This window comes from Medicago sativa, chromosome 8, assembly GCF_051527215.1.
Source record: "Medicago sativa cultivar Bolivia chromosome 8, Bolivia_mono, whole genome shotgun sequence".
NCBI classification, from domain to species: domain Eukaryota; kingdom Viridiplantae; phylum Streptophyta; class Magnoliopsida; order Fabales; family Fabaceae; genus Medicago; species Medicago sativa.
The window spans coordinates 93,042,391-93,065,811 of record NC_140756.1 but is presented as its reverse complement, the minus strand read 5'-3'; the positions used below and the strand labels follow the sequence as shown (position 1 = coordinate 93,065,811).

The 23,421-nt window shown below is 33.3% G+C and overlaps 3 protein-coding genes and 1 non-coding gene across 4 annotated transcripts; 1 reads left to right on the top strand and 3 right to left on the bottom strand.

Moving 5' to 3' along the window:
- Positions 1-612: 612 nt before the first annotated feature.
- Positions 613-4,637, bottom strand: LOC146903438 (L-ascorbate oxidase homolog). Its single transcript, XM_085731601.1, has 8 exons — positions 4,323-4,637; positions 4,130-4,239; positions 2,909-3,179; positions 2,706-2,808; positions 2,258-2,603; positions 1,640-2,005; positions 1,313-1,391; positions 613-1,220 (listed from the first exon to the last, which is right to left on the bottom strand). Exons 1-8 carry the CDS (start codon positions 4,467-4,469, stop codon positions 1,008-1,010), a joined length of 1,635 nt encoding a protein of 544 aa, XP_085587727.1. The 5' UTR covers positions 4,470-4,637; the 3' UTR covers positions 613-1,007.
- A 1,415-nt stretch (positions 4,638-6,052) lies between these two features.
- TRNAF-GAA (transfer RNA phenylalanine (anticodon GAA)) lies at positions 6,053-6,125 on the top strand. The gene has a single exon. It is a non-coding gene; the product is annotated as a tRNA-Phe (tRNA).
- A 1,892-nt stretch (positions 6,126-8,017) lies between these two features.
- Positions 8,018-10,398, bottom strand: LOC146903436 (endonuclease/exonuclease/phosphatase family protein). The gene is made up of 3 exons (XM_085731602.1): positions 9,624-10,398; positions 9,233-9,343; positions 8,018-8,839 (listed from the first exon to the last, which is right to left on the bottom strand). Exons 1-3 carry the CDS (start codon positions 10,380-10,382, stop codon positions 8,255-8,257), a joined length of 1,455 nt encoding a protein of 484 aa, XP_085587728.1. The 5' UTR covers positions 10,383-10,398; the 3' UTR covers positions 8,018-8,254.
- Positions 10,399-13,831: 3,433 nt separating this feature from the next.
- On the bottom strand, positions 13,832-17,484 carry LOC146903435 (O-Glycosyl hydrolases family 17 protein). The gene is made up of 4 exons (XM_085738564.1): positions 17,142-17,484; positions 15,749-17,053; positions 14,448-14,475; positions 13,832-14,317 (listed from the first exon to the last, which is right to left on the bottom strand). Exons 1-4 carry the CDS (start codon positions 17,212-17,214, stop codon positions 14,155-14,157), a joined length of 1,569 nt encoding a protein of 522 aa, XP_085594690.1. The 5' UTR covers positions 17,215-17,484; the 3' UTR covers positions 13,832-14,154.
- Between the last annotated feature and the right edge of the window lie 5,937 nt (positions 17,485-23,421).

The following is a 23,421-nucleotide window of genomic DNA, read 5'->3' as shown; positions in this document are numbered from 1 at the left end:
TCCTTTAAAACATCGAGTTACATGTGTTTCATTTAAGTTTCTATTTAATTAAGTCTACAATTTCATATTCCTCAAAAAGCATGGGAGGCTATAAGTATTTGATTTAAGCCACAATATATCTTTTCTAGCCCGTGCGTTGCACGGGTGGAAATGCTAGTATTTTACGAACACGTGAACGTTACATATATTTTTCTCCCAAGCTGTGCGAAATCAGTATATCACATTTAAAACAATAAATGTGTTTGTTTCAAGGTTTATAATATGATTTCCGGGAATGTGAGATTGGAAATGCAACATTCTCATGTTTGTTTCAAGTTTTGAAAATTTGTTCCCAGAAATGTTATATTCCCAAGAATGTTATTTACACATGATTTCTTCTATTCTTATTCTCATGCTTAAAGGATGAGAATCTTACATTCTCATGGGAATAAAACTCAATTTGCTATAAATTCTCACTACTACTCACATTTATTTCTATTTTTATTTTTTTAATTAAATCATTTCTAAAACTTTTCTAAAAAATCTAAATTTTTACCGAACACATGGGTAGGAATGTTATTCCAGACTATCATTCTTTGGAATGTAATTTCTTACCTTGAAACAAACACACCCTAACGAAAACATGTATTTTGATACAATCCTTTAAAAAAATGTATCTTGTAACAATCAATCACAAATAAACATACCCTTAGGAGGCATGGGTTACATACCAGTAATGCTAGTAAAGAGTACAGATTGAACTAATCTTATTAATACTTGAAAAAATGATGACAGTTCATGCTTACTACATATTCAGATACTTCATCATTCATTTGTTTAAAAAAAAAAAAATGAGACTAACAGTGGAAGCTCAAGGTGAGCTAGCTTTGAATAATAAATTTCCCGCATGTATACTCTCACTCAGTAGAAGAAGAAAGTTGTCATCAGATCATATAGATATAGATATAAACATTATGCCACCCCCTCGTGACATCATGTTATATATACTATAAACTATCCTAATTAAACTAGAAAGGCCTTGTGACACGACCACTTGCCCTACCACAAAGAAGAGCATTCTTTGGGACTGGATATTCATCTCTCAATGATTTGGAAGGTGTGTATACCCTAAGATAGAATTGTTGTCCTAAATACTGCCTTTCCCAATTCTCAGACCTTATATTCCACATTCCAACATTGTCAAGAGCCATGTATATTGCTGTCCATGACCTTGGATAAACCTGCATGCATTCAATTACGAATTTAGAATACAAATACTTACCAATCAAATAAAAGCATTAATTAAATTAATAACTACAATACTTTTTTATACCTGAGTGGTACATCTAGCAACGGTGTCTCTCAGATTGTAGCGTCCTCTACTATTAGGTGTCCACTGCCCACTACCGAACCTATTCATTTCACAAAGTTGTGTTAGGCTAAAAATTGAAATAATTTATTAAATGATTTCATTCATATATACTGTCAGTGCAAACTAAGATTTTTTACACCGTAAATCATAATCGTTAGATCATTAAAAACGTTTCTTTAATCATATTGATTGTGATTTGTTGACAGTGTAAAAATTTAAGATTTGTCGTTGTATCAAGATTAAAGTGTTGGTTAAATAGCAATATATTACTATGTATTATAAGCTTACCCTACAACAAAGAAGGAATAGCCATCAATATGCCATGATTGCACAGAATTCTCCCAATTTTGGAACACAATCTCCACATACTCATGGAAATTAGCACCCATGACAGCAGTTTGGAGGTAGGCATTGCCTCCGGTGGGCGAGGTAGAGATGCCTCCAACATAGAAAACTCCGGGAATGTTGAAGTAGTCAGCAAGTTTCAATGGAGTGTCTGGCGCAATATATGATACACTGTTGACAGCATACCTCTGCTTGCCATTTATGTAAGGAGCAGAGTTTGCAAGCATGATGGTTCGAGTCGGCTTGATCAATCCATAGTGATAAGATCCTTGAGGGTTTGGTCTTGGTCCACTTGCTGTCAGGTTCCACCTGGTTTCAGGAGCAGTAACACATAAATTATTAACTAAAAAAGTACTTAAAAAGTAACCACTTTCTTTTTACTCGAGGACTTTGTGAGAAACAGATCTTTCTTGGATAGTTTAAAATTTGATTCGACATTATAAAACATAATACACTAAATAAAGTTTGTCATAAGAAAGCATTGTATATACATGAAAATTGCGATAATAATGAAAATAAGCTCCAACAAGAAAAGGGGCAATAAGGGAAACAAAAGAGCACCTAATAGTTCTGGCTTGGAAGACAGATGAGGTAACATCAAGAGTAGGGCCCGGAGGAACAGGACCGGATACCCCGATGCGTGAATAGCTGTAATGAAGAATGGAAGTTGTTGTGAGTACTCGTCTGGTGAATCGCGTAGAGACAACTATGTAGTAATCCTTGACAGGCTGGTTAGCCGTGACCAGCACAGAATAGGACTGCCCGAGATGGATGTCGAGTGAAGAATAAGTGTTTTGGAGGGTATGAGATCCTTCTACTTCTACAAGTTTCAATGAGTGTCCTTGGATTCTGAAGTTGATGGATGTTGCGAGCCCAACATTTGATATCCTGAATCTATATGTCTTACCTGCAGATTCAACATTTAAACAATGCATTAAGCAACATTTAAGCAATGCATTAAAATCAAAATGTACTACTACTACTATCACAAGTTATTTTTTCTACCAACCTTGATCGACAGTGAATGTGTTTCCATTCCAACCACGGCCATTGATAAGAAGGCCATCAGGGAAGGGAAGATTGTGACCATTCTCGAGGACTCGTCTCAGTCTCTAAAACATCAGAGGGTAAGTAATGAGTATTGAGAAAGGATTTAAGAGACACTGGTTAAAAAAAAGAAGAAATTGAAATGAATGCAAAGAATTTAATTACGCGGTGGCCTAGCTTGGACCAATCACCAGCAAGTAAGGTAAAGTCCCCAGCAGGAGGAGGAAAAGGAACAGGAATGCGAGGACGGCTCCAAATTCTGATGCCACCAAATGCACCGGCAGCTTTATGCATTCCAAGTGATGGGAAGTAGAAGTAGGTACCAATCTGGTCCTTCACCTGGAGAGTGTAAGTGAAGTTCTTCCCAGGCGGGATCGGACAGTTTGTGCCAGAAACTCCATCCTGCCATGAGTTCCTCCTGTGCTGTATGCCATTCCTGTAGAAGAAATGTTTGAAACCATAAAATTCCAACAAACTAACATAATTTACTTATGCTAAAAGAATAAACTAGATCATTCACCTAAGGCTTGTAAATCCAAAGCATTAACAAGCTTCCCCTTTTGACACTTTGTTTACAAAAGGGACATGATCAAATGATACATATCAAATCAAATTACATAAACAAAGCATTGAAATTAGGAAATTAAAACTCTTGATGTTAAAAACATTACATCAAACCATGTTGTGCAAATTAAAAAATATTAACTTTCACCAGCTCATATGTGATTTATGGAGTGTATAGTATACTCAACCACAGCAATAAATTTTACTGCAGTTGCAATTAAAACACATACAGTCTGTTAGCTGGCAATTCTATAGCACTGCATAGTAATGGATTGGTACAGTCGATGAATAATTGCAAGTTGATCAATTAGAGAACATTTTTTATGATCCCAACCCATCATAGTAGAAATATTAATCAATGTATAACTGAGAATGGACCATACATCTCCGTTTAAAAATGAGTCTAACCTGTAATTAAAGTAAAAAGCAATTGGAGAAAAAGCCCAAAAAGACAACAGAGAAAAGCAAGTCTACATACTTCCATTTATTGCAATTTGCAAGATCCCCCTTTTATTAGATTTTGTTTAATTATTACCACACTAACCACCCAATGAACTAAATCCAATATGTCAATTTATGCTATGTTTGTTCTTATACACACCTTTAATCCTTTATATCCTAAATAAGAAAAAAAATTGCACCTTTAAAAGAAAGAATGAAGTCATGTGATCTAAAGTAATAATAAAAAAAATATATAGATTTGCTTGGTAGAAAAAACTAAAAAGGCAGAAACTTTTAAACATAGATTCCATAGTAAATCTGGCATTTTTTTCAAACATGTTGAAATTGTAGTAGTAGTAGTAGTAGCAGTACAGTACGTACCAAGAAATGAGGAATGGTTCAGTGAGGTAATTATAGACACTGATAATCAAGTTTTCATTGGTAACAGCATCTATTTGAGGCCCTGGAAACTGACCATTAATCAAGATCCCCTACAACACAAAAAGAAAGAACTTCAACAATGACAGTTATTATTTATTATTACAAAGAATGAGTAAAGAAAAACAGCAGTTACCTGTTGTTTAACACCAAGAGGATAAATGTCACCATATGTGATTTTCCAAGTGAAGAATCTATAAGGGTCTTCACATTTGACAGATGTAAAAAATAATAATATTGTGACAAGAAAGAGAGAAGAAACAACATTGCAATATGATTTCATTTTGTGCTTATAGTACTAAACTGAAACTATGTTCCGTTTTTGTAACTTGTACTATTAGAGATTTATTTAGATAGATATGAGAATGAGATCTATCTATACTTTGTTGTTGGATTCAGAAGACAGAACCCACAACACAACACAGCCAAGTCTACAACTAAACAATGTTTCACTTTTCTAGTCTCTCCTTGTCCTTTTATTATGTTATTTTTGTTTTTATTTTTTTTATTCTCTCGTCCATAATTTTTGCGTTAATGGAACGCTGAAACTACGACAGGTGAATGCGGTGGTGTTATATCGAATTTGTCACCATCACAATGCACGGAAGTTACATTATATCAATTCATAATGGATTTAATTCATATGCATTTATGTCTAAAGATTTGTACATATTTATTTTATATATTTTTTCTTTTCTTTTTCATAATAACCGATTATAGACTAGATACATTTGCTGTTCAATAAATTTTAAATATTATTTTTATTTTTTTAAATAGTGATCGGAGCTAGTAAAGTATAATGAAACACAAATTTAATGAGACAAAAAAAACAACATGATAAATGATTATATAATATTTTAATAACTCTAAATTATTTTTAAAATATTAGTGTCCTTAATTTAAAAATATTGAACAGCAAATATAAATTTAGCTCTCCAAAATCTTCCAAAACTAACTTGCAAACACACACTAAGTTTGGATCTCCTTCTAAAATGTGGCTCAAAGGACAAGGACAAGCGTGTTGAAAATCTTAAAAATGTGAGTAAGTGAGTTGAAGAACATATGTGTTGGATATTGAGTTGGACAAGGAAGGAAGACACTTCCTATGTTTAACTTATAACAAGAAGAAGAAGAAAGCATGCAATTACAAAGTTACTAGCACGGAGTAACTTTCTCGTGAAAAGGGAAGGGGTCGTGAATTTTTGTTTGGATGTGAAAGCAATGAAAGATGGAATGAGTTGTATGCAATTGGCCACTAATTGACCTGTCTTCATCACATGTTTTGAACATTGAAGTGGTCCCCACTATTGGATCAAAGTTCTTTGCTGCTGCCTGCTGCCTGCTGCTCAGTTCGTATTTGGCTTCGCGCACTACTACACTGACTGCCCCCCACAAATTGTGTCTCATTTTTTAATCTGAGACTTCTTCTGCTTGTGACTAATTTAACACTGCATTATTGAAGTTGATGAATACATTCACATGCTTCTCAGTTCTGACATTTTTATTTTAATTTAACAACAAAATAGTATTTCGTATTTATGATTTATTTTTGTTGTAAAAATTTATGGACTCATTGACTTCACGAGAAGATAACCTAATATATGAAAGTGATAAATATATCATGAGAATTGCTGCTGCCACCTTGAAGTAATTTTTCCTATACTTAAAATGCTGTTCATACAAAGTAACGTCAACTCTTTAAAAAATACTACTATCAGTGAAGATCTATTAAAGCTTGAAAACATCACTTGCTCAAAAAATGATTGCATCACTTCACACTGTATTTAATATTTATCACGGCAAAGGGTTTGTGTTATTGACTAAAGATAATATTAAATACCTAAACAATTGAAAAGTAAATAAGTTGCGGGGATAGCTCAGTTGGGAGAGCGTCAGACTGAAGATCTGAAGGTCGCGTGTTCGATCCACGCTCACCGCATTATTTTTTACTTTTTGTTTTTTTCTTCATTTTTTTTAAACTCTTCGGTTTTGTTTATTGTTTTGTTAATACATAGATGCTAGCAAGATAGATTGGTGTGGATAATATTAACTGATCCAAAGAGTAGACTCTTATTAAATCCCAGACAGAGTATCCTCAGAGAAACAGGTTGGTTTGTCTCATAATAATAACTACACAATTATTAGTATTTGCTTTACTGCTGCTGCTGCAGATACCAATTGGGACTGAGGGATTGAATGTAATGTACAGCATTAGAAGACAGGTAAAAAGGACAAACAGATACCGTCGGCGAGCACAACGGTAAATAAAATAAAATTGCTGTAAAAACCATTCTTTCGTTCGTTCCAATTCAATAGATTGCAGGGCAGGGCCTACAAAATAAAACATACTACTAATGAGTGCTCCTTAAATTAAGAACAGGGCAATGGCCCTCCTATTTTGCTCCAATTATTCCACACGCTTAACTCCAACAAAATACACCGACAATATACAATTCTACCTCTACACTTTCTAGGTTGATATTGGTTTACAGGTTACTTGCTGTCTCACAAATTGATTGAGTAAACTACCAATTTCGACCCTCTGAAATAAGTGTTTAGATTATGAATATTTTGAAGAAGCTTTAACTTTGTTAAATTCTACTCATAAATTTTTCTAAAAGCATATGTTATGATCTAAATTGATTGATGGTAAATAGTTAAATATAGAGACCATATATATTGATAGTAAATTCTTAATTATAAGAACCAACTTGATAGTTTAATATAATGACCTTTTTAGAATTATTTATAACATCAAAGACCTATTTAAGAGTATTTCACAAATTTAAGGACGAATTTGATAGTCTACTCCTCACAAATTAGGTATTCTTAGACGGGCTTAATCATTTTTAATTTGTTGGCATGATAATTAATTAAAGAGTGCGTTACAGTGCTAGAGAGTGGCTTTGCTGGCTTAATTCATGTTAGTATATGCCCCAACCTCATACCTGCTCCCAAACATCAGAATTGTTGTTTTAGGTTCAAATTGAATATCACCCTCAATAGTGAATTGAACGAGTGTATTTGGTCATCTCATGTTTAGACTTTACAATGACCATTCATAAGTTGATCTAATCCAGAGCAAGACTTAGTGACCATACAAGCCTTGGTCCTAAATCCAATAATGCATTGCTTGTGAACTTCCGCCACAACTAACAATGTGTTCGGAACCACGGTGGGATGAGGGCACCAGGCTAGGCACACACTTTTAAAGCTACTATTCTTAGCTTCTTGTTTTCACGGCAAATGGGACGCTAGATGTGTTGTGGCGGAGAAAAGAATTGAAACCAAACACATGTTAACTATATTGTACACACATCAAAGTGCTATTATAAATCAAATGTGAGGCAACATATTTGGATCTCGAGGCAAATATACACAATCCACGCAAGTCACAAAATCATTGAACATATATGAATGCAAAATCAATTACAAAGAGGGAAAACTAATGAAGAAAAATGAGTTTCCAAGCACGAGTTCATCATTAAAACGTTAACAAGTCACACAATGAACCATAGGCATAGATCCTTCCTTGTTAGCTAAATTCTCAGCGCTGCTTCAATATGTGACCAGATTCGGGTGGAAAAAATGCTTGGAAAACACACCTGACATTTCCAGTGACGAACTAGGGGATACATCAGCCCTGAACATTGGCCTTACCAAGTACCAACTGTTAACACTAGCGTCGCCTTAAAACAGCTGATAATAGGGTTTATGTTAAAATATTCAGATAACAACGCCCAAAATACAATAAGAATAGAGGCAAGAGGCAAGAGTCAAAGAGAACAGCACAAAGCCTATGAACATAAAGACAAAGCTAATCCAATAATATGAAAATTGAAAAAAAGACAAATATTAATACGCAAAACGGTAGATAAAAAGTTTGCATCCTGTACCCATGTACAACCTGTCAATTTGAATAACCCCTTTACATCTTCAAAAAAAAAAAAAAACTTCACATATTTCATGTGGTCTATAGTACAAAACTGCATGCAACTGCATGCCTTAGACCCAACAATAGCACAGTGTGAATAAGGGGTTCACCATTAGGATTTTCCAAAGGGACAACTACTTGCTAGAAAGTGTCAAAAGGAGACCATAATGATCGCTGGGCAAAACAGGGCATACCAGTTGTTTGATCTCGCCTCTTACTTTCTTCTCTTTGTTGTATGAAACACCAGGTAATTCATCCATCCCAATCATGTCAATATTGCTTATCTCGAAATCACGTAAACGGCAAATAAAACGATCTAATCGCTTTTGGAGAGTACGATTGCCTGTCAACATTTGGTTTGACTTGGTATCATATGTCCAACCAGCTTCATTTGGTCTTAGTACAGACCAAGCATCAAGCCACCCGTCTTGTAAAGGATATTGACCATCCTTTTTGTCATCCCAGTTCATATCACCCCCAAAAACAACATTAGGGTGCCTTTTGAGGATGTTCAGAGCCTCATTAGCCTGCTCCACCCGTTCCTTGCTGAACATCTGATCCCATTTTGGAGGGGCAGGACAAGGACTCTCAAGATGGCTAGTGGCCACAACAAACGACTTGTCGCCCACATCCTCCACTTCAGCAATGCAAAGTTCTCTTCCCATTATAGAGTTGCTAAATGATTTGGTGGAGAAAGATTTCACTGGCAGTTTGCTTAACTGAAATTAATTTGACAGATATTTCAGTACATAAGAATAACACCCTCTTTCCCAAATAAAACGGTCTAAAAAATACTACAAGCAAAACAGGATGAGCTTTTTACCCATAATACTGTCACAGTGATCATAGATATTAGCATAACATTGGCATACAGTTATTTAGCACGAAGCTTGATGCTCTTCTGAACAGATTTCATGCTAGCAGACAATATAACAGATGTACCAATCATATATGAAATGACAGATGTACCAATCTTATACAAAAACTATGATAATAATCAAAACAAATGTGTCATTGTTGTCAATTGTAATACTGGATTATAAAGATTGTTGCACATACAACTATATCAGGCAGATTACATTACAGAATGATAAAAAGGTTGTGAAATTTACCAGCATACAATAGTAGGCTTTTGAATAAGCCTTCTCAGAAGAAACTGAACAATGATATACATTCCACCATGTAGATCGCTTGAAAATGTCATATATATCGCGAGTAACCTCCTGTGACACAGGTGAACAAAATCAAACAAAGCCACACAAATATAAAAAAAAAAATAAAAAAAGTGTATTGTAAACTATCAAGCACTGACGCAGAATCGGACACCAGACACATACTAACACTTACTGTCACGTAGATACCGGTAATTATTTAGAAAATTGACGTAATTAAATGTAATCACATGTGTCAGTATCGTGTTAGTGTCCTACATCGACATTGTATACTTTTTCTATGTGTCGGTGCTACAAAGATAGTAAATATAATATGCAATGATAATGAAACCTGAAAACAGATAAAATCAGGGGAATGCAACAAAACAAGATCACCAATAGCTTTCATCCTTTTCTCCAACTCCAAATCCTCACGAAACCAAACATTGTAACTCAAAATCTTCAACGAACTAACACCTTTCCCAGAATCAACCCTCTCTTGTGGTTTCGCAAAATGTTCATAGGAATCAAAAATATCAACAGCCCTTTTGGAATCCTTGGCTTTTAATGGTTGATCAAAATCTTCAGGGAAATCAACGAAATCAATAGCCTTTTTGGATTCCTTGGCTACTAATGGTTGATCAGAATCTTCAAGGGAATCTACAGCTTTCCTCTTGCACGATCGAAGAGGCCAGAAAACAGAACCAACGGAAGAATCATCATCGATGTCGTTGATATCGTTGAAGCTGGAAATGGAAAGAACGGTGTTACGTGTACCGCAGAGGTGGCAAGTAGGGCTTTTGTAAGAGTTGAAGAGTGTGCATGATTTGCAGGACCATTTTGGAGAAGACGAAGTCGAAGAAGTGGCAGAAGAGGAAGAGGGGTGTGGAGGTGAGGAGAAACAAATTTCGCATTCAGATATTTGAGAAGGTGGATTGACGAAAGTGCATTTTTTGCATGACCAAGACATTGGAGATGATTGAATTTGACGAAAGTTTGAATTTTGGGAATGGTGGTAACGTTTGAAATTGGAATTTAAAATTCTAGGGTTTACTATAAGAGTGGAGCGTGAAGAAGGGGAAAGAGTAAAGTACGAAACTATTCGTCTCATCTCAATACGAAAGAGTGAAGACATTCAATGAAATCCAACGGCACCTTTATATCACTCAATATTTTACTTTCTGTTTATACCTTTGCTAAATATCATTAGCACCAAGGAGTTTACATAAAAGAATTGGAAGAAACGGGAGGTTTTTTGTTTAAAAAATAAAATTAAAGGGTAAATATTATTTTCGTCTTTGAATATGTAACAAATAACCATGTTAATCTTTTATAAAAAAAAAAAACAAGTAACGACGTTAATTTCTTCAAAAAAAAATAATGACATTAATCTTTTGTAAAAAAAGAAAGTAATCACAATAATCTTTAATGTATTGAAATTTTAAAATAGTATATTTGATAGTGCACGCCATTAATCAAAAAAGTTTATGACGTTAAAATAGTCATCCATGTTGACAATAACTTTTTTCTTATAAAACTAAAGGAAAAACTAATATGACACTAAGTAAATATTTATAAGAATATATGACAGTAAGTAAGTATATTAAATAACTGATATGATAGTATTAACAAAGTAGAAACTATTTTGACGAACGTACGTAGTGCATAATCAATGACTATTTTGAAATATTGATACACTAAAGAATTATTGTGTCTACTTGTTACACATACAGGGACAAAAATAATTATTACCCAAAAGAACCAAAATAAGAATATGTAGCATTCTCAAAGGAGCAAAGAGGATTCATAAAGGACAGGCAAATCAAAGATTGCATTTGTTTAACCTCAGAAGCTATCAACATGCTTCATAAAAAATCTTTTGGTGACAATCTTAATCTTGCTATCAAGATTGATATTGCTAAAGTTTTTGATACAATTGATTGGAACTTCTTAATCAAATTGCTAAAAGCATTTGGTTTCAACAACACTTTTTGTGATTGGATTCACCTAATCCTTCATTCAGCAAAACTTTCTATTTCTATTAATGGAAAATCCGATGGTTACTTTACCTGTTCTAGGGGGTGAGACAAAGAGACCCCCTTTCACCACTTTTGTTATGTCTTGCTGAAGAAGTTTTAAGTAGAGGTCTCTCTTTATTAGTCTCAACAGGCAAGCTGAAGCTCATTCAAGGAAGCAGAAATTCTACTGTGCCATCTCACATTCTCTATGTTGATGATGTGATGTTGTTTTGCAAAGGAACTTCATCTAATATTCAGATTTCTTCAATGCTTATGCTCAAGTTTCTGGTCGGGTAATTAGCCCTCAAAAATCTACAATCTATGGAGGCTCAATTTCACATGTCAGATTGACCAACATTGCCAACTCTTTGGGATTAAAAGTTGGATCCCTTCCTTTTTTGTATCTTGGTGTTTCTATCTTCAAAGGAAAACCAAAATGTATTTATTTTCAATCTGTGGTAGACAAAATCAAAAGTAAGATGGCCTCATGGAAAACTTCCCTTCTCACTTATGCTGGTAGACTGCAATTGTTAAAAAGTGTTATTCTTAGAATGACTGTTTACTCCATCACTATCTATGCTTGGCCTGTCAGTCTCATCAAGCAGTTGGATAAATTGATGAGAAACTTCCTTTGGAGTGGCAACCTTGAGAATAAGAAATTGGTGACAGTCTCTTGGAAGGTTGTTTGTTCATTTATGAGTGAAGGTGGTCTTGGTTTGAGATCATTAGCAAAAATCAATGAGGCTTCTAGTTTGAAACTAGGATGGGAATTGATGCATTCTCAAGATCAATGGGCCTTTTTCCTTAGAAGTAGAGTCAAAAGAGGTAACAAGTTTATTTCTTATCACATATTTTCCTCAATATGGAGTGGTATTGAGGGGCAGATGAATATTATCACTGAAAATTCCTTTTGGTTGTTGGGAGATGGTAAATCTATCAACTTTTGGCTCGATGATTGGTGTGGTGGCTCTTTGGTTTATCTGCTCAACATCCCTACTCGTTTGCATCATAACCTCCATGCCTCTGTCAGTGACCTTATCAGTAATTTTCAACGGAGAACTCCTTGGGACCTTCAGCACATGTTCCCCATAATTATGCAACACGTTTCTTCAGTGGTGATCCCCCTTTCCCTAAAAGAAGACGAGTACCTTTGGAAGCATAACGCTTCAGGTAATTTGTCTCTAAAAGAAGCTTACCAATTTTTCTCTCCAATTGGCATTCAAAGAAACTAGGCTAAGCTTATCTGGAACCCTGCAATCCCTCCATCGAAATCATTCTTGATTTGGAGAGTCATTCATAAAAAGCTTCCAACAGATGAAAATTTATCTCTTAGAGGTTGTTACCTTCCTTCCATGTGTGTCTTCTGCAACAATCATCAAGACATTGTTGACCATATTTTCCTTCATTGCAATTTTGCTCTTTCTCTTTGGAATTGGCTTCAGAATCTTTTTAGCACCATTAATTCAACCTCCATTCTTACCATTTTTGATATCTGTCAAAAAAGTTGGAGCCCCCAGGTTAAGCTAACTGTGATAGCTGCTCTTGTCAACATTTTCAATGTCATATGGTTCACAAGAAACAATTACAAGTAAAACAATGTGAAGCCTAATCTTAATGCAACAGTGGTTATGATAACTGCTAATATCTCGTTATCTGGCAATCTCACAAAATCAGTCACTGGCCCGACTATTAGAGACTTTGTCATCTTGAAGGCTTTCAATATTAACACTCACCATCCTAATGCTCCTAAAATCACTGAGGTCTTTTGGCATCCTCGAATCCAGAACTGGGTTAAGTGTAACACTGATGGTGCCTCATATCTTTCTCTCTCGGATGCAACAAACTTATAAACAACTTCTTTACTCATATCTTTCTCTCTCGGATGCAACAAACTTATTTGTAGGATATATTTGGATTGATTTATTTGAGTTTATCTACTATCATAAATTTTACGAGATTGTTTAAGAAAATTGATCAAAACAACATATGACAATTTTCATAAGTTCTTTGATTTTTTTTTTTAGGGATTAAGTTCTTTGATATAACTTATATTTTCGTTTGCGCACCTATATAACTTATAAAAATAATTTATAGCAAATACAAAAACAATTTAACGTCATTCTATCTTTTGCTATAAAAAAGCTAATGCAATCTTCTACATAAGTGCTTATCATAATAAACACTTATGTGCTATAAGCTGCAAATAAGTTATTTATCCAAACAAGCCTCGTAGTCCATCTTCTCCAACTTCCTTAGTTTATATTGATCACTCAATATTCACGCACACAGCCTCTCTTTTAACTTGCACCCTTACCATACATGTTAGTATTTCTATTGTTTTTATTGTTTTTATTTTGGATTTTTTTTATTCGAAACGATTTATTTCTAGTTACCATTAACAAAGAGCTCTAACAAAGATACTTGATATTCATTCACTTATATTGGAAGATGTTTTTGTCTACAATATTGCTTCCTAAAGTGCTACAACTACTCTATTATCAAGCAAGTGTATCTCTATTTGTACACTTAGAATTGCCTGAACTTTTGAATATAACATCATAAAATTGCATTTCCCAGGGGACACTGTGTCATAATACATTATTACAACATTATTACATTATGATTATGAAGGTCACATTGTGATACATACACTAAACAAATTAATTAACAAATGTGATTTCAACAAATACATACGTTAATTACAAGATCCCTGTGAAAATTTATTCACACTACTTTATTAATATTATTAAAAAGGGGAGTATCTATCATAAGCACTAAGTCTAAGATTAGACCTACATATCATCATTCCTTTTCTCTTGCAATCTTAACCTCAACTCTTAACACAAAATTTGAATTATTTGCACCTCATAAAAGGACCAACAACAATGCGGGGAGACATGTTGTCAAGAGAATATGCAAAATATTGTTAACTGTATTTATCTTGATGGTTCTGAACCTTAACTTCTCCCCAGCACTGCTTGTGTGAGTAGAGTTCACCACTTCCTTTGTCTTGTTGCTTACATTCTTGCTGCAATATCACACCAAATGAGACTAAAACTTAGATAAAAGATGCAAGTTGTTAAATAAATTAAATTCAATTATTCACATTTTAAGCATAATAAAACAAGAGGGTAAGTTGGCAGATCAATATTTATTACCTTCCAGGAAATTCACAGCTCCCGTGACCTGCAAAAGTATTCCCCACGAATATTATATCAATCACAAGTGTTATTTATTCCTGAAATAGACACAACAAGGAAAAGAAAAGAAAAAACATACAAAATTTTTTTTTTTTGAGGGAAGAAAAAACATACAAAATTGTGGAGCCCATTTTACACCTACGCAACAATCTATAAAGTATTTGGGATGAGTCTACATACACCCTCCGGTCACTAATATAAGCAAAAATCCAATTTCTAGGTTCATTCAATTAATGATGTATGTAGTCTTTATTATAGGCTACATACATCATTTATTGAATGAACCTAGAAAGTGGATTTTTGCTTATATTAGTGACCGGAGGGTGTACAATAATAATATACACAAAACTAAATAAAGTGCAAAGCAAGATAATTATGGATTTGGATTGTGTACAACTTGACTATCCAATTAAGATTGAACGGTCTAGATTTCAATGCATATTTTGATATTCTTTTTAATTATAAAATACGAGCTTGAAATCTGAATAGTTCAATCTTAGTCGGACGGTCCAGAAGTGGCTAACTTGACTGCGGGTCGTGACAGCACAAAACCCAGTTTCAAAAATTTCTGCCACATGTGAAGGTAATCTAAAAACATGGTCCAGAATCTTTGCTACTGTCAAGAAAAACAAACAGGGTGCTCTATGACAAACCAACATCCAACTCATGGAGAGTGGGAGCCAGTTCTACTACTACAGTTTCCTCTTTTCATTTCAAATTTCACATAAAATAAGACTAGAGCCAAATCAAAAGTTCCTTTGCAGTGTGTGGGGTTCCACACACAAATGCATTTCATTTCATGAATCATTACATAACATAGCAATACCTAGTCATAGTTCTACTTTTAAATTATTAACCCTTTTCAAATCATCAGTAAAGTTTGTTACAGTAGTCACAAGCCTTTTATTACACCCAAAAGAGTTAATTCTTCTTTAGGACCATAAAGTAAGTTAATTAGGCAAAACAACATGAATTTGAGGCCCAGAATAGCCACATCAAACAAAAAGCAGCAATGTTGGTCTTCTCTTTCAAAAATCAAGTCCAATTTGTGTTAGGAGTCCCACATCATGTAAATAAAAGTCTTTTGGGTTGGACTCTTCTCGTGGGCTAAGTCCTAACAATTTGATGCCACATTGAATTGAAATCCCAAATTTACCAAAATGTATCAATTAGCAACAACACATTTCAATTAATCATGCATCAAGCTTCCACATTTTGTCAATATGAAATGGCATAAGGAAATTATTGTAAGCACTTACTGGGATCTGTGGTTGTGATCATAGCAACTCCTTTGAAATCACAGCTCCCAGGAGCCTTCCCTTCTTTCTGGTAATAGCTATCAAAAGCATAAGAAGCATGGCTCTTAACATTATTAGGCTTGTAGCAACTCTCTCCGGGTTGAATCTCTGAACAATTAGCCCTCCCCGGTCCACATGCCCAATCCAACGCAGCCTGCAATGTCTTCGAATCAAAACCATCCATCGCAATGCAGTACGTCTGATTCGTCGTATCATTCGCCAAAAAAGTTCCAATTCCAGACACATGAAGCAAATAAACCGCCGACATATTCCCATAAAAAAGCCCCCAATTAGCCTCCGAAACTGGTGGAGACCTCAAATCTTCATTAAAAAGCTCATAGATAAAAACACTAGAAGTAGTTTCAGGATTCAAAGGTGTTCCACTATGATCAAAAACATGCTTAATCAAATTAGAATTATAAGTATCAGCATTATCCTTAGTAGCATAAGGCTCTTTAGAATCACCCTTACTAGGCCAACCAGTTTCAGTAACAAGAACAACAACATCAGTAACATTAAGATTCTTCATGGAAAAATAAGCAGAATCAATCATTGCATCAAGAACATTAGTATAATGAAGCAAAGTATTAGGATCCACCATTTCTTTACTAGGAGTAACAGGTCTAAAAAGTGCATTATCCAAAGGAACAACACCTTTGTTCTGCATGAAAACATAATAAGGATAAAGATTCATCATCAAAGGAGATTCAGTCTTTGAAAGAAACTGAAGAATAGGAAGAAGAACAGACACAAGGGTTTGGTTGAAAAAAGCTTGAGAAGGTGGAAAAGGATCAAGAATAACAGAAGCAGCATGAGGAGTTGAAACTTTGATTTGTTGATGAAGATTTGAAGAAACAAGAGCATTGTAAAGAGACTCCATAGCAGGTAGAAGAAGAGGAGCAGAAGAAGGAACAGTGGTGAGAACCTCGTCACCGACGGAGATTCCGGTGATTAATGTTTGAGGGTAATAAGCAACAACGTTTCTTTGGATCCATGAAGCTGCTGTTGTGTTTGAAGAACCAATTGCTAGAAGTTGATTATTTGGGACACTAATGATGACACGAATTTTGGTACCAGACAAAGATTTAAGGATGTCTGGATTTGCATCATAGATACGAACATGTGTTATTTTTTGTAACTTCAGAAATGAAACTATGTCTGAAGTTGATGCCATGTTTTCAACATCTGTTCCAATGTTAACACCGATGAATGGTCCTCTTTCTTGTTCTTCATTTTCTTGTTTTATTTGGAAATGTGAACTTTCACCTGCAAAAAAAAAGATGATTATTGTAACAAGAAAAAGAAAATAAGTTGAATTGAATGAATGAAGAGAAAATTGTTTGATTGATTATACCTGGAGTGGAAATGGAGAGGAAGGAAAATGAGAGGATGGAAAAGAGAAGGATGAGATAGTTAGAATTTGCCATTGAGTGTGTGGTTGTTCAGTTCTTCATCCTCTGCTTCTGCTTCAACTACAGAACCTTGCATTATTTCTCATCAATAATAATATATTTATTATTTTATTTCTCTTTTCTTCTTGACTAAAAAATATTTAATGATGTTTGGTTTGAGTGGCTCAACAGAAGAGAAGAGGAGAAGATCTACTAGAGAATAAGGGTTAAGAAGATCTGGCAAGTGAGGAGTGGGAAGGGATTGTAGTTGTACTGTACTCACTCACTTCCCACTGGTCTGTCTATAGGACCTTTACTGCTTTCTTGTGAGTCTTGAAGATTCGTTGCTCGTGCTTTCTCTAAAGTGCCCCTCAACTTAAAGTCAATATTAAAGGACAATTAATAAAAGTAAGCCACAATTACTTCATCTGTCCTTTATGTTACTGGTCCTATTTACAAGAGAAAGTTGACTTTTTAGATACATTGAATAATTTATGTATCTAGTCAAGAATCTAAACCAAATATATAAATTATTTAATGTATCTAAAAAATTAATTGTCTCTTGTAAATAGGACCGGAGGGAGTACAAAAGAGACTTTCATGTTTTTTTCTTTCTAATGCGGATATTTTAATTTAGGATCTTGTCATCTAGTGTCCTATGACACTCTATATGCATTTTAATTCAAGAAACTATCCATTAAAAAAGTCAATTGTTTTAATTTTCAATGTATAAAATACAAAAATTCTCACAACAATTTACTATTTAAAGGTTTTAAAAGAGTGTCTCAGGGCACTCGTTAACATTTTCCTTTAATTTAAGATGTATCTACAATCTATTTATTTCTAATTACATAAATAAATAAAGTTATAACATACTCCCTCCGATCACAATTATAAGCAAAATTTTACTTTTTAGATACATTGACTAATTAATGTATTTAGTCTACAATAAAGACTATATACATTAATTATTCAATGTATCTAAAAAGTGTAGTTTTGTTTATAATAATGACCGGATGAAGTAGTTTAGTTAGAGTAACTCTATGTCGTCCTCGTGAGCTTAGCTTAGTTTAATTTTAGTTTCCTTCAAACCCCGACCACCACAAAAAAAAAGTAAACTCTATGTCATGCTAGTTTTTATCTATATTCGAATTCTATCCTGTATCTCTACTCTTGCATTAAGTTTTCACTTGTCAAAGAATAAAAAAATCTACTGACAACTCAAATAACTAAAATCAATTTTTTTAGAGGCAAATTAAATTTTAATATTTAGAAAGTTGAAATGAACTAAGCTCGAGAAGATCAATATGGTCAAAACAAACCTCAAAATCTAACTTAACTAACATCGGGAGTTAAACTTGTGGTCACGGTTAGATCAAGTATCATTGATGCAATCTTCATTATCTTTTTATTTTTCTATTTATTATTTTTTCTCAGGTTCTGATTTCTTTCTTACTTCTTTGTTATTATTATTTTCACTTAATTTTCTCTTTATGTTCTTTTTATTATCTATCATTCTTCTCTCTGTCACTTTCATTTTTTTATTTCCTTTTTTCTTTCGAATTTTCATTCTCTCAATCTCACAAACGACTTGTCAACATGTTGTTAGATTAATCAATTCAGTACCATCAAAAAAATTATGTACTCACCACCAAAAAAAAGATTAATCATTTCAAATATCACTAATAATCGATTTGAAGGAACACATGTAAATATATTTTCTCGTACTTGGATGAAATCAAAGACTTTAAACCTCGAATTATAATTCACCTTGGGCCATTTGTGAAAGAAATTAAAAAGATTTTACTATGTACCCTTGGACTCGTACCTTCACCCCCTACCTACAAATCATAAGGAAGTTCCAATTTTACCCATTTGACTTCACCCATGCAAACATTATTTCACGTAATTCAAATTTTTTTCGGTTAACTCAAATGTCAATTGATAGTTCTGAAGCAAACTCAAATTCAAGCCCTCAAGAAAAAGAAAAAAATAATAGCAACTCTCTGTTGTTGTGATCACCGAACCCAAATAATTCATAAGAAGCTTTAATTTTTGTTGGTTTTCATTAACACAATCGTATTACTTGAAACATTGCAAGCATGTAATCATCGTAAAAAAGAAAAGAAAGTCGTAGCCCAAAAACCAGCAATCATTTGAATGATTTGCAGGTGGTAATTGGCATGGTCATCATCGAAATACAGAGGTAAAATGAGGAGAAGGGTTGAACCAAGCGGCATCATTAATATTATTCACATCAACTAGACTTTTGACCCCGTGCGACACACGAGTCTTGTCGACTATAATACCAATGAATAATCTTTAACTGTAAGATTATGGATCGATCAATAAACGCAAATATAATTTTTAACCCGTAAGATCATGAGTCGATCAATAAACACAAATTAGATTATTAGAGATGCAATATTACAATCAAATTTATCTTACTATGTTATTCAATGAAACTTGAATCTTATCAAATTTTACATTTTAGTTTTGAAGAACTAATCAATTAAAGACTGTTATTTTATTTTATCACAATATATTATTGGGGCATTATCTTCTCTTTTTTTAAAAAAATTATAAAGAAAAAAGATAAAAGAATACAATACTATTATATCGTTACATGAGTCAATTTTATTTATTATTTTTATAGTTAAACGTCAAAAATTGACTTGTAATAATTGTTTTAAATTTCTACTTAACATAAAAAACAAAGTCACTTCAATTAATAGAATTTCTAAATTACACGTACATCTCTTAAAAGAATAATTACACTTTGATATTAACTAAAAGTAATAATATATTTTTCCAACCAAATACATATCATATCTGCATATATCATAGAATTTAATAATAGAAGAGCCGTGTATTTTTCAAGGGGTATATCAATAGATGTAATTTAATGCAGATCATGGTTCTTAACAAAATTTTTTGAATTTCAAATTGAAGAAGTGTTGGAAGGAAATACATAATCAGGGTTAGCACTTAGTAATTAATGCGGATCATTTGGAGGGAATTTTCTAGGTTTAGTTGTTGCAGACCTAATAAGATTAAAGAGTAAGGGATAACCAAGTTTGCATGGAAATTAGGGTGGCCGAGTTTGCATGGAAATTAGGGTATTTTGTAAACGTATTAAATAAGTGTACAACAATTTGTCAAAAAAAAAATTCTACAGAAACAATAGATATATACAATTATGTTTGTAAACGTATTAAATAAATGTACAACAACTTGTCAAAAAAAAAGTCTACAGAAACAATAGATATATACAAACGATGACACAACATGATAGGAATGAAAAGCTCATAAGAGGATAAATATTAGGGATTGCTGCATTTTAGATGGAATTTGTTAGGTTAAATTGGTGAGCTGCATTTTAGATGGAATTTGTTAGGTTAAATTGCTGATAACCTAATGCAGCATTTTAGAGGAAAATTATTAGGTTAAGTTGCTGTAGACCTAATAAAATTAATGAATAAGGATTAGTATTATTGAATTTTATTCTCTTTTAATTTTTCAATTTTATGGGAGTGTGTCCAAATCATTTTGATTTAGGTTGTGGCCATAGAAGACTTTCTTAATTCTTAGATAAGAACGAGAAAAGTACAATAATTAAGTAAAAATACAAGAGGTACTCAATCCATAATACAATTTTCTCCTTCACCTAAAGATTAAGACAAAGAAAAGGATTCGAAACCCGTTCCTTTGATTCTACTATTCATATTTTAACACTTGATTGAATGAAGTTCTTTTATCGTAAAAAGTAACAAAACAAAAAACTTTGTTTTCAGTTTTTGAAATATACAAATTCTCTTCTCATAATAGTTATCTTTTTACATGTTTTAGTTTTTTAGTCCTAAAACTATAAAATTCAAAACAATTTCCAAAACTGTAATTTTAAAAATAGTTTAGCAAACAAGTTTTTAATTTTCAAGTTTTTTAAAACTAGGAAAAAGTTTTTGGAAAGTGTTTCAAACAAGCTCTTGTCTTTCTTCTATTTCATTTTCACATTTCAATTTTTTTCTTTCCTATTATCATCTAATATCGCACGCTTTTTTGCTCCACTAATATTTTTCCATCTCTTTTTTCAATTTCTAATTTCTTTTATCTTCTTCATATTTTCACTTTCGATAAAGAATATCCAACATTTTATCAAGATTTACTCTAAAACTTTCTTTGACCATTTTTATTATAAACATACGAACCAATAAAAATTAATGTTTTTAGTTCATATTATTTATCAAATAAATCAATTTTTGTTGAACCATACATGTTTCTTGTAAAGATGACTAGATGGATAATACAAATATAATGCGTAAATTATAAAATAAGTAATTATAAAATGAATTTTTAAAGCTAAATATAAAAAATTGAAGAAAAAAAGGCAAGCAACAACCATCGGATCTCCATCATTGGTCCATGGAGTGCTATTGCGGGATAACCGTTGTCGGAGATCCTGCGTTTGTTGTTGTGGGTCCATGTAGAGCTACGTCACATGTAGCTGTGGGACCGCACGGAGTTCCAACGTGGACCACATATTGCGGTTACTTCACAGCTACTCTTGCTGATAATTAAAAGATTTAGACGTATTTATACTTTTAGTTCCTATAAATATGACTAATTTAAAGTTTGGTCCATTGAACTTATTAATTATTTCAAGGATTTTGCTAGAAATCACATTTTATGAAAGTGTTTTTTAGCAAGTTATTCTATGAACATTTGCTAAAAGACACTAATTTTTATGAAGGTGTCTTGTAGCAAAAGTTATAACTAAAAAGTGGTGTGGGTTGCTAAAAGACACCTTCATGGGTGGCTTCTAGCAAAACCCTTATTTCAAACACTCACTCTAAATGTTAATCACTTAAAATTTAGTCTCTCACCCCAATTAATTACTGTCATGTCACTAATCAACTTGACTCAATAAAAGTTGGCATAAAGTGACGAAAATACCCATGTGCTCCAAAAATGCCCTTATTTGTTCTAGGAATTATGAAAGGACCAAACTACCCTTTTCCTTCTTCCTTGCTTCTCTCTAGCACCTACAAGCTTCATTGATTCTTCTTCCTCTTGCTTCTCTCATTATAACGCTTCCGCCTCTTCGTCCTTTTGCTTATCTCCAACACCTACACTACAAGACTTCAAAAGTTTCCGAATAATCTCAACCCCACCGGAAGCAACAACTTTTACTGAATAAACCACAAGAAACACAGTAGCCTGAAAATTCTTTACGAGAAAAATCAACCATCCCGCCATTAAAGCTCTACGTTTCTTCAAACAAAATCAAAATACAGTAGAAACTCTTTAATTTAATACTCGGTAAATTAATAAACTCTCTAAAATAATAAACTTGTCTGGTCCCGACTTGGACCAATGTAAAAAATTAAAAAACTCGATAAAATAATAAGATAATAATTTTTCGGGAGATCCCTTTATAATTTTCGGTCCCAAGAAAATCATAAATTAATAATTCATAGAAACTGAAAAAAAATACATTAAGAATACATTGAACACATTTGTTCCTCTTGTTTACATTTACTGCATTTCAAAAGTCATTATTGATTTCCAATGCATATGAACACAGTAGTTACTAATTTACGTTGAGTTCCAAGGTTTGCTGCAACGTAATTCTAAGAGGCATAGACTAATTTTCCTTTTTGTTTGGTATGTACAGTATAATTACTTAAAAACTCTTTAAATTAATAATTATTAATTTATCGATAAATTAATAACTCTCTAAATTAATAAATTTCTCCAGTCCTGACATTATTAATTTATAGAGTTTTAACTGTATGTGTTCACTATTCAATTTGGATATGTGTATCTGAACAATTTGATTTTTTCATTTTCGTGAGTTTCTCGAACGCGCTTAATTGATATTTGAGCATCCAATCAGGTTCGGGTTTTGGGTAGATTAAACGAATGGTTTATGTTGATAATCCTTTTGGGATTTTGAAGGAATCAATATCGATGTTGAAACCAAATTTCTTATCGTATTCGCGGTTACAAAGAAGGGGTTGATGAAGGGGTTGTTTTGCTTCGTTGTTCATAACTAACATCTCTACAAGTTTTAACAGTTTTGGTTAAGGGTGATTTATGTTTAGGGGTTTTCGAGATTAGGAAGTGGTTTTGGTGAATAAGTGCTTTCATTGAGAAGCTGCTTTGAGTCGGTTGTCGGTGTAAGGGATAGATGACGTCGTTGAGAAGGGAAGCCATGGTATGGGAATGGATTATAAAGATCAT